This window comes from Cervus canadensis, chromosome 2 (genome assembly GCF_019320065.1).
Source record: "Cervus canadensis isolate Bull #8, Minnesota chromosome 2, ASM1932006v1, whole genome shotgun sequence".
In the NCBI taxonomy this organism is placed as follows: Eukaryota; Metazoa; Chordata; class Mammalia; order Artiodactyla; family Cervidae; genus Cervus; species Cervus canadensis.
In genome coordinates, this window is record NC_057387.1 from 43753270 (window position 1) to 43766008 (window position 12739).

Consider the following 12739-nt stretch of genomic DNA (forward strand, 5'->3'; position numbering starts at 1 on the left):
AAATTGTTGAAATAATTATTACTCTCTGAATTTTAGAGCTGACATTTAGAGAAGTGAAATCTTCTCCACAATAATATGTGTCATTTTTTTAAAGATTTAGTTAAGGTATTATTTTTCCTCCCGTCTGGGATAAGTTTTCTTTCTCACTGGTTCCAAGAGTACCATGTATAAAAATGAACTCTACACATTGGCAGATTGCATTGTAATAATTTTTCTGTGTTTAAGACATATGATTCTTCTGTTACCCAGGGAGCTACTCACTGGAAGGTCTATGTTTGCCTTACTCATACTTGTGTCTAGTACATAGAGGGCACATAAAGATATTTACTCAATTAAGGTGGAAATTGAATAGAATAGAACATTCTGATTTCACATCATATAGTATTTTTACCATGCCAGATATGCATTACAACAATGACTCTTTTAATAATAAGATAATAATGAAGCAACATTTTAAAAAAATCACTAAATGCATTGATAATTAAAAATGTGCCATTGTATGAAGTTTTCCTTATTTTTGATATGTTTGAAATACACTTTCCGCTTTTAGTGTCCCTTGTTTAATTGTTGTGGAGAAACTGTCAGGTAGCCCGAGAATATTTCTTTCCAAGGGATGAGTGCAGAGGATAGTATGTACTCAGTGTTTCTTTTGACTTGTTTCACAAAAGGAAGCACGTTATCAGGAAAATTACATAGAAGCGTCTCCTAGAAGCCATGTAATTTGAGGTAACGTACTTTTGGATGCACAAATAACAATCTCTCTCCATTCAGGCGTTCAAAAGGTAACCAGACTGGCATATTGCTAATTAAATAACTCAAAGAAATTGAAACCAGTGAAGTGAAAACCAGTGTATTATTTGTGTTAAGATTTCTCTTAGACCTACACTGATGAAATAATATACCTTTTGAAATGACCAGAAATTATGTTTTATTCTATAATAAAATCAAGTTAAAATACTTGCAAAAATACAACACTCTTATGGGATGTGTAGGATACAGCTAACCTTTTACCATATATCCTTCCAACTGGTGGAGATATTCTGAAATTTCCAAAAATATTTTATTTGTCATGATTTCCCTAAGGTTTACATTTGCTATTTCTTAGTTAATAAGAACAAGTAGAGCAATTGGGGAAGAATTATAGCTACCAAATATTTCTGTCTGTTTTCATTGTGTATCATTTTAGAAAGTAAGAAAGATTAAAATGAGAAAAACTTACCCTCAAATTAGAGTTGGTATGTATCTTTGCATGTACCGTGTTATGTCCTTTTCCACTGAGAGAGGACTATATAACTATTAGAAATTTATAGTCTTTCTGTCTCCTTAATGTGAAGAGGCGTGGGGGAAAAATCACCCCCAAGTGAAATACTGGCATCTCTCTGTCTCAGTCTTTAAAATCAGGATAATTTCTCCTTTGCCTCAAAATGTGAAAATTATAGGGGAAATAATAATAGAGTCAATATGGAGTGATGAAAGGAATGCCCTTTCCAGATGGGTGAAAATTTAGAAATCACAGGACGATTATGCAAGATCTATTTTAAATACTCCTCAAGATTAGAAAGTGAAAGTGAAGTCGCTCAGTCGTGTCCGATCTTTGCAACCCCATGGACTGACTATAGCCTACCAGGCTCCTCCATCCATGGGAATTTTCAGGCAAGAATACTGGAGTGGGTTGCCATTTCCTTCTCCAGATCTTCCTGACCCAGGGTTTGAACCCGGGTCTCCCGCATTATGTAGGCAGACGCTTTACCGTCTTGAGCCACTAGGGAAGTTGCTCAAGAAGATTATTCCCTTACAAATAACAGAGAGGTAACCATCCCTTTGTGTCACTGAGAAAGAACTATGTGTGGTGCTCATTTATTGAAGCCTATCACTGGAGTTCAGAGCACAGGAATTTTGAAATTAATCAGAATCTAGTTGGATGCCTACTATGTGTTATAACTCCACCATGCCCTGACATGCACTACAGATGGGAGGAGAAACACTCAGATTAGCTTTGTACGTATTAACTCATTCAATCCTCATAGCAGCCTTAAGAGATGGATATTTCTGATACCAGTTTACAGTTTGAGGAGATTCATGCATGGAGATATTAAAGTCTTTATTCAAGGACTTTACCGTGAGAATGATAGAGGTCAAGACTCAATCCCAAGAGTGTAATTTGAAAGCCAGACCTCTAAATATATTGCCCTCTGAGATGAAGTTTACAAAGCTCTATTTAAATACTCACTTCATCAGAAAAAACTACTGCTATCAAACAAAGGGAAGGGGAGGAGTCAGATGCAATAATAAGTGGAAAAATAACAAAATACTGACCCATCTTCCATTTATGAGTCCAGTTTTGCTCACCTGTTCAAATTACTGTTAAGGACATTTATTTTGGTTTTGATTTTAATTTTGAATTTCTTCTTTTTAAAAATTTCTTTTTTTTAACAAATTTAAGTTTCCTGGTGAAGTTACATTTTTATAAATTTTTTGAACATGTTCATTGTAGTTTTTCAGTATAAAGTCCATTTGTGATAACAACATGTACTGAATTCATATCTATCAATTTTCTGAGTTATTGGCAGTTCTTAGTTAATGACAGACCTGGGATTTTTGATCAGAATCCAGGCCTTGTATATGAAAATTTGTAGACATTGTGGTTAACTTATTTACCACAGAAGGTTCACCATTTCTTTTGGTAGGTAGACAGGAGTGAGACCATATCACCTTTATCTAAATCAGGAGCTGGGTTGATATCTACCTCTGGTCTGCTCCACTTGCAGAGTATAACCCTCCAAATGTTTCAGCAGTCTGCTAAGAGGTTGATTAGGACTTTCTCTAGCTACACCTGTACTCTGGTTGTTTCATTTGGTCCATCAGATTGCAGAAGGCTTCCTTCTGCTTTGCATGCATGCCAAGTTGCTTTAGTCGTGTCTGACTCTGTTACCCTGTGGACTGTAGCCCTGCAGGTTCCTCTGTCCATGGGATTCTCCATGCAAAGATACTGGAGTGGATTGCCTTGCCCTCCTTGGGATCTTCCCGACCCAGGGCTCGAACCCATGTCTCCAGGGCCTTCTGCCTTGGCAGGCAGATTCTTTATCACTGAGCCACCTGGGAAGTCCCCCTTCTGCTTTATAGAGACTTTAAAAAAAAAATTGTTGTTTATATTCTTAGTCTTTGTCTTAGGAAGTGTAAGAATTAAACTTTTCTCTACTTTCTTCTGCTTCTGGTGTCTAGCCTCTTAGATTCCCCAAACCCTGTGTCACTCTAGTCCTAGAAGATTACCTAAGATCTCTCTTGCTCTTCTTCTGAGCCTTGGTCTTCTATCTACAAGATTCCTCATTTTGCTAAGAAGTCACTGATTCCCTCAGGATAAAAGTAACTCCTATACTATCATCTCACTTCTCTGATGTTATCTCTTTTCCTGAGATCATGGCTCCTCTAGTCAGGGTTACTTCAGAGTCTATCCAGTGCTTCCAACATATTTTTGAAAAGTTATCCTTCAAAAACTAGTCTGTCATAACCAGAAACAGATGCCATAAATTGCTTACTGAATGTCTACATGCCAGGATAGTGCTCACTGCTAGTTATACATGGTAACATGTGTCTAAAATATTTAAAACAGTTAATAAGTTATATGTGTGCATTTTTATATCTGACCTATTCTCTAACTCAAGAACTAATGTTCTGCTGACTAACACGGAAACGTGACACATATGGTAAATGATTTTCTTAGTAGCGTACAAAATGTGATTCAGGAGCTCAGAGGAGGAATGCTTAAGTTGGCCTAGATAGTGGAGTAGGAAAAGTGAGTCAGGAATGCTTCCCAGAAGAAGTGTAACCTTAGGCAGGAATTTCAAAGATTGAGAAAGAGTTAATCAGGCATAAATTGTTATCAACTGGATCCAATATGACTTCTAAATAGCCTATGTTAGTACTTAAAATATATTTATTTCTATTAAAGGGATAAGTGAATTTGAAACATTAAAAATACATTTGAGGATATAAATGCTATCTTAAAAATTTTAACCATGCCAATTGATTTCTCCATAGGTGTTCAAAGCAATGAATATCCCACAAATCAGGAATCCTTCTCTGCCTCCCCCAGAAAAAATGCCTGAAGCCTATTCTGCAAAGATTGCTCTTTTGGGTGCTGGGCCTGCAAGTATAAGTTGTGCTTCCTTCTTGGCTCGATTAGGCTACAGTGACATCACTATATTTGAAAAACAAGAATATGTTGGTGGTTTAAGGTAATTCCTACATTTATTTCATGTTCATAGTGTTCAAAATAATGGGTAAAACAATTATGAATATTGGTTTGTAATCATATAGGAACTTCAAGTTCACAGATGGTATTTTAAGTGTTCTTTTTCCAAATGCTCAAATTTTGCTTTCATTATTCACTTTAAATTTGCACTTGGCTTTAAGTAATATTTACTTTAAAATTTCTCTGTCTAGTTCTGTGAATTTAAGAAAAATCACAGCAAAATATTTTATGAATAGAGGAACCAATGATATGAAAGCTTATTTCATCCCTGTGAATCTTTCCTTTAATGGAGATATATGTGAGTTATGCAAATTAGAGATGGGGAAACCTACCTCTACAGAATATTGGATGATTCATTTCAGTGTGTATGTAGATGCATCGTCTTGGTCGTGTATTTTCATTTTCCAATCTCTTAAGTTTTGCATTTGATTGCAATTAAGTTAGAAACTACTAAAAATGTTCCATTTTACTGTACATTTATGCAGTGTTTTATCTCATAAGTACCATATTACTATTTGCTATTAAGCAATATCATTGTTGTAAACCAGGATTCATCACATAAACATTTATTCCCTTGAAGATCCACACACTAATATGGAAAATATTCACTGTGTATAAGTGATTTTCAGATATTCATGTCAGGCTTGGACAATGGATGGAGTTTACTTTATTTAAGATAAATGGACTCTGTAGAATATATAGTGGAAAAAAGGCAGTTTTTTCAATGAGTGATGTTGGGCCAGTTGGACAAATATATGTAAGTCATTAAACTTAGAACACTTCCTCATGCCATATATATAAAAATAAACTCAAAATGGCTTTAAAGACCTATATAAAAGACATGACACCGTAAAACTCCTACAAGAAAACATAAGCAAAGCATTCTGTATCTGATATAAATCTTAGGAATATTTTCTTAGATGATCTCCCAAGGTAAAATAAATAACAACAAAAATAAGTAAATAGAACCTAATCAAGCTTGAAAGCTTTTGCATAGCAAAGGAAATCATCCACAAAACAAAAATACAATCTGTGGAATGGGAGAAAATATTTGCAAACAATATGACCAACAGAGTTTAATTTCCAAAACAGCTTGTACAACTCAATGTCAAAATAAAATAAAATAAATAACCCAATCAAAAAAATGGGCAGAAGACCTAAGTAAACATTTCTCTAAGAAAGACATACAGAAAGCCAACAGGTGCATGTAAAGATGCTCAACATTGATAATCATTAGAGAAATGCAAATCAAAACAACAATGAGGTATCACCTCACACAGGTCAGAATAGTCATCCTTCAAAAGTCTACAAATAACAAATGCTGGAGAAGTAGTGAAGAAAAGAGATCTGGTCTGCACTCTTGGTTGGAATGTAATTTGGTGGAGCCACTATGGAAAATAGTACAGAGGTTTCTTAGAAAACTAAAAATAGAGCTACCATGCGATCTTTCAGTTCCATCTCTGGGCGGATATCTAAAAAATATGAAAACTCTAATATGACAAAAATGCATGCATGTCAGTGTTCATAGCAGCACTCTTTACAGTAGCCAAGATATGGGAGCAACCTAAGTGTTCATTGACAGATGAATGGATAAAGGAGGTGTGGTAAATATACATACAATGGAATATTATTCAGCCATAAAAAGAATGAAATATTGGCATTTACAGTAACTTGGTTGGACCTAAAGATTATCCCACTAAGTGAAGTAAGTCAGACAGAAAAGACAAATATTACATGATATCACTTATATGTGAAACCTAAAAATAATTTAAATAAACTTATTTACAAACCAAGACTCACATAGAAAACAAATTTATGGTTACCAGAGGCGGAAAAGGAGGGTAACAGAGATAAATTAGGAGCTTGGGGTTAACAGATACAAACTACTCTACCTAAAATAGATAAGCAACAATGATTTACTGTGTAGCCCAGGGAACTTAATTCAATATCATGTAATATCCTATAATGGAAACTAATCCTAAAATTTATAAAATAAATGGAACTTTATAGTGGACATATATTTTATTTAGGATCATAAAAAATAAACTTTATTTTAAGCAGGGACTGGATATTCCTTAAAACATTTGATGTAAAGATGAGCAAGAATTTGCATGATAATTTGATAATATTACTCAGTTTATTGTTTTTTTTCATGAGTGTGTCATTTTGCATCAGAAACTCATTGATTATAAAAATATATCCAGTTGGCATATCTGTTGCTTTACTTAGCATTTAAATTTTGATGGCTACAGAACTATTTTTTTAAGCAACAGATTTGTCATATTTAATAATCAGAATAAATTAAATCAAGTTGTGATTAAAATTTATGTTGTTTTTACATTTTATGGCACCTGTAAATATATATTAATAGATATATAAATATCGATATTGGTAAAATGACAATATGCTAAACTCCAAGTAAGCTATTATTAATATAAAACTATTAGACTAAATCATCAAGTAAAAGTATCACATAGTATGAAGACCCTTTAGAGATGATATGAAGCTTAAACTGAAGAATAAATATCCTGATAGCCCAGAAGTAATTATTTTTCTGTATTGATGTTTCACTAATTTGAGTTTTAAGGTATCACACATACTTAGTAAATTTTTCTCTGGAAAGTAAAATACCTAACATATTATTTTGCTGGAGTTATTTAAGCTTTCATTTTTAATGGCATTTTATCACAGCTTCATTAATTAGGAAAAACATAATCTATTAGCAACATATGTATAAACACTGTACTTTTTTTCGGATACACACATCAACGAATATATGAACTAGTTTAAAAAATATGAACTTAATTGTTGGGTAGCTGTATAGACTAGAAATAATCTTTTTACACTTTAATTGCATTTGCACAAGAAGCTTGAAAAGGAACAACCCCTGTTTGGAAATTATTGTGTTGATAATTTTGGTAGAAGGTTTTTGTGGTTGTTAGCATCTCTATTTTTTAACTCAAATGCAGGATATGCACTTCTAAATCATATAAATTGACATGAAATTTGTGTTTCTATGTATTTCTGAAACATATTCATGGGACAGATTCCCCTGGGTTAGTGACCTAGCATGTTTAAAAGAAAATCTTTTATGATTTACTTTGTTTCCTTTGCCTTTGAATCTTCCCAGTCTCCAGTGACAATCAGGTCAGTTCAGTTCAGTCGTGTTCAACTCTTTGCAACCCCATGGACTGTATCTGACTCTGTGCAACCCCATGGACTGCGGCACACCAGTCTTCCCTGTCCATCACCATCTCCTGGAGCTTGCTCAAACTCATGTCCATCAAGTCGGGGATGCCATGACCATCTCATCCTCTGTTGTCCCCTTCTCCTCCTGCCTTCCATCTTTCTGAGCATCACAGTCTTTTCCAGTGAGTCAGTTCTGCGTATCAGGTGGCCAAAATATTGGAGTTTCAGCTTCAGCATCAGTCCTTCCAATGAATATTCCGAACTGATTTCCTTTATGGTTGATGGGTTTGATCTCCTTGCAGTCCAGGGACAATATGAAGTGTTTAATCAGTCTCCTTTGGATCGTCCCATGGTAGCAGCATGTGTAACTGCTGCAGGATTATAAAAACTGACACTGGAATTTAACCACAATCACACTGCAGTACTTTTCTACTAATTTATTTTCTCACTCACAGATGCCTCTCATTCTCTTGTATCTTCAAAGTGGCTAAAAAAGATTACATTAGCTTTGTATTTGAAATCAATTGCTTAAAGAGGTGATGTCAAGTTTTATCTTTCCTTTTCCTTTGCATCCAAACAGAATCTTTTAAACCTGGTGAACAACTATCACAGCCAGTTTTTAAAACATCACTAAGCTGGGTAAAAATTATCCAGGACTTAATCCCTATTGTATGGTGTCATGATGGTGTCAACAAATTTGTGAAATAATCAGTAGTTTTGCTTTTCTTGAATTGTGGCTTCTTCCCCACGAATATGTGAGTTTTAAAAGTTAAAAAAAAAAGTTTAAAGGACTTGATATTATAATAACAAAGTTATATGAATATGGTATTACATACAAATGTAATGTGATGTGTATATGTATATATATGCATACTTTCTGATTTTTTTCTATTATAAAATTAATATATATTCATATATATGAATGACTTTTTGTTAGATAGTATAATTGGAATAATAATGTCCTTTGCCTTAGCTATTTTAGATGTTATGTTTTCACTATGTCTATTGCATTTCATGTTGACTGACAAAGAAATAGGGTTTAGGTGAAATAGTTTTATTTGTAGAAAGTATTTTGAGAACATGTGTGATGTAACACAAATTTAAAGTGTGGTACCTGTATCATAATAAACTAAAGCAAAGTTTTCTCAAAGTATGAGAATTGTACTTTAAAAATAAGGGAAGGAGGTTGTTTTTGATTAATTCCATTTAGATGAAAGAAACATGAATATACAAGAATGATTTTTTTTCAGGAAATCTGAGCACTCCACTGACTGACTGTACTAAAAGATTTGTGGCCACAAGGAACGTTTCTTTTGAAACTTTCTTGTTAAAACAGAACATATAGAATGAAAGCTTGTCTTTATAAACACAACAAACTTGAGATGTAACTATTCTAATAAAATTCCATCTTTTATCTTCATATCACCTTTCTCAATGTGCAGTCTTGAGGGTAAGCTCCCTTTCTCCCAATTTTTCTTCCTTTCTTCTTTCATTCCTTCCTTAATTTTTTATTTATCTCCTACTATGTGCTGGTCATTACCTTAGGCCATAGAGTTACAAAGATGAATAAAATAAAGTGCTTGTTCTCATGGTGGCATATGTTCTGGTAGTGGGTTGTTTAAGTCACTCAGTCATGTCCGGATCTTTGTGACCCCATGGACTTCAGCATGCTAGGCTTCCATGTCCTTCACTATCTCCTGGAGTTTGCTCAAACTCATGTCCACAGAGCCAATAATTCCATCCAACCATCTCATCCTCTGTCGCCCCGTCTCCTCCTGTTCTCCATCTTTCCCAGAATCAGTATCTTTTCCAGTGAGTCAAATCTTCTCATCAGGCAGCCACAGTGTTGGTGCTTCAGCTTCAGCATCAGTCCTTCTGATGAATATTTAGGTTTGATTTCCTTTAGGATCGACTGGTTGGATCTCCTTGCAGTCCAAAGGACTCTCAAGAGTCTTCTCTAACACCACAGTTCAAAAGCATCAATTTTTTGGTGCTCAGCCTTCTTTATAGTCCAACTCTCAGCTCCATATATGACTACTGGAAAAGCCAGCATTGACTATACAGGCCTTTGTCATTAAAGTGATGTCTCTGCTTTTTAATACGCTGTCTAGGTTTGTCATAGCTTGTCTTCCAAGGAGCCAGTGTCTTTTAATTTCATGGATGCAGTCACTGTCTGCAATGATTTTGGAGCCCAAGAAAATAAAGTCTGTCACTGTTTCCATTGTTTCCCCATCTATTTGCCATGAATGATGGGACCAGATGCCATGATCTTAGTTTTTTGAAAGTTATTTTAAGCCAGCTTTTCCACTTTCCTTTTTCACCTTCATCAAGAGGCTCTTTAATGAAGAGAAATCTTCATCAAGTTCTTCTTTGCTTTCTGCCATAAGGGTGGTGTCATCTGCATATCTGAGGTTATTGATATTTCTTCTGGCAATCTTGATCCCAGCTTGAGCTCCATCCAGCCTAGAATTTTACATGATGTACTCTGCATATATGTTAAATAAGCAGGGTGGCAATATATATATAGCTTTGACACACCCCTTTCTCAATTTTGAACCAGTTCATTGTTCCATATCTGTTTCTAAGTGTTACTTCTTGACCTACATGCAGGTCTCTCAGGAGGAAGGTCAGGTGGTCTGGTATTCCCATCTCTTTAAGAATTTTCCACAGTTTGTTGTGAGACCCACACAGTCAAAGACTTTAGCTTAATCGATGAAGCAGAAGTATATGATTTTCTGGAACTCTTTTGCTTTGCAATATAGTTTTTCCTTTATAAAAGTATACATTTTTTAGTATGCATATCACACATGCATGTTCTATAATTAAATAGAAAATATATATACTTTTCTATATAGTTATTGGATACATATGTATCTATGATGTACATATCAAAAACTGTATACTTTCAAATAATTTTTTATTTTTTAAGGTTTTCTTCTCAAGACATTTATGGATTTGCTAGTAAATAGATCAACTAAATATTGTGTAAAACTTAAATGTATAGGAATTGCTTTTGATGAATTCTCTACTTAGTATTTGTTTTTCATTGTTTTTATTTTTACATCAATTTCTACTGTTTCTGTAATAACCTATTCATATTTTGTCATGCATATAAAAATATGTATTTCCTCACACGCATCTTACACATTATGAAAACCCTTAGAAGAAATACTTATTCCTTTAATACTGATCAGTAACACATGTTGCATTTTTTAAACTGCTGATTTTTCCACAAATGTTTCTCTCTCTTTTTTTAGTACTTCTGAAATCCCTCAGTTCCGGTTACCATATGATGTAGTAAATTTTGAGATTGAGCTTATGAAGGACCTTGGTGTAAAGGTAAGTGAAAAATATAACATTTGTGTATGCTTTAAAAGAAAGGAGTAAGCTCTATACTGAAGATTAACAGCAAAATGTCACACACTTTAGGAAAGAACAATTAAAAGCTACACCAGGCAGAAGCAGAAAGATGCTTCTCCTTGCTTAGGGCATTTGTCTGTCTACTGTCTGAATGCCACTAGCCTGGAAAAGGGCAATCAATAGTTCTCATCTGGCACGCCTGCATGTGATTAATTGTCTGTAAGAAACAAATTCTTAAATTGCTTTAGGGGTTCAGTGCAGCTAATAGAAGGATTTGCTTTCTTTAATCACATTTTTTTTGTGTGTGTGTGGAAGTTATGTGAACTCTGAAGCATTTGTATTACACAATTTGGGACAAAACTTCTTACAGAGGTTTATTTTATTTACTATGTGCATAATGTCAATAGTGTTAATGTGATAATCCTTTTTCAATATAAACAGCAATTAGGCAAGGTAGAAAGCAACAGTTCTGTATTTTTAATTGTTTTGTGAAATAAATATTGTGTTGTTCTTTTAAAGATGATCAAAAACCAATACATTTTACTTTTAGATATAGCTTTAGATATTTCCATTCTTTTTTTTTTTGATATTTCTGTTCTTTTGTATTATATTTAAGAATATATTCTGGCACTTCACCTAAATTTATTGCTATTTTTGTTTCAAAACTTTTAATTTTCCATGACAGATATAAAATAATGGATTAACAGAGTATTATAAATTACACAATACATTCTTGTAAGTACATATAAAAACTGTTTTGAAAAGTGGTTAGCAAACTATTCATGATTCTTGCATTTAGAAATACAAATTAAAATAACCAATAAAAAGAAAAACACTCATCATAACAGTATTTTGTGTTTTTATACTTGTAATTAATTTTATTTGGCAGTGATCAGATGATGAAACGTGTATATAATCACCAAATAAAAAATATTCTAGCAAATATGAAATACATATGTGCACACCTTTATGAAAACTGTTCAAAATAATGTTCAAAACAGATTTAAGGGTGATTGCTTGCTTCATATAAATATATCCTGAAAAGTTCTTTAAATGTCTTTCATTTTGAATGCAAGTTCTTACCTAAATCTCGTTAAGTAGGGAAATGATTATTGAGACCTCTAAGTAATATATTAGGGGATACTTGAAATTGAAGATAAATCAAAAACTAATTTAAGACACCTCTAAATTCATCTTATAAATAATTATAAAATTGCATTCAATTTCTACCATACTGGATATGTTGCAGAAAGTAGGGCACACCCACTACTCTTACCAGGAACCTCATCAAGGCATAGTGACACAATAGTGGTCAGTGCGCTGAGTGCCAGGAAATGTACGTTTCAGCTACAGTTCTGCCCTTCCTAATTTTATAGTCAGATAGCCTTGATGAAGTCAGTTAATGTCCTTCACCTTGGTCAATATTTGTTCAAAGGGAAAAGTATGCTATTACCACTTTTATAAACATATCTGCTTACATATGCCTGAAAATATATGTGCTCTGGACATGTGTAATAGTCCAGTAGAATAGATTACCTTTGGGAAGGTGTAGGAAGTCGTTTATCATCATTTTGTACATTTGAATTTTAAACCCTATGAATTTATTATATTATCAAGAAATAATTAGAACCTGAATTGAGGAGGTTAATACTGTCTTGTCCATGACTCAGGTTGTTTTAAAATGGGAAGGACATGAATCAGCCATGGAGAAGGAGATAAAATAAATAAATAAATAAAATGTGAAGGAAATAAAGTATTCAAACTTGCTTCGTAAACAATAAATTCTATGTACAATTCTGAAGAGAGACAGTAACAAGATTCTTTTTAAGCTTTGAGGACTGGCGTCCACTAATGAAGTACTTTCATCTTATATGACTTATCAAACTTAACCATAAAAGGATATATCTTTCAAAAATTGATCTACTCTGTTACCACTTT

At 33.7% G+C, this 12739-nt stretch overlaps 1 protein-coding gene across 2 annotated transcripts in view; it reads left to right on the forward strand.

Moving 5' to 3' along the window:
- DPYD (dihydropyrimidine dehydrogenase) overlaps positions 1-12739 on the forward strand; it is an 882445-nt gene that overhangs the window by 250000 nt on the left and 619706 nt on the right. For both annotated transcript variants that reach the window (XM_043460573.1, XM_043460572.1), the window contains exons 6-7: positions 4039-4235; positions 10699-10780. In XM_043460573.1, coding sequence (XP_043316508.1) covers positions 4039-4235; positions 10699-10780 — 279 coding nt within the window. The remainder of the gene's footprint in view (positions 1-4038; positions 4236-10698; positions 10781-12739) is intronic.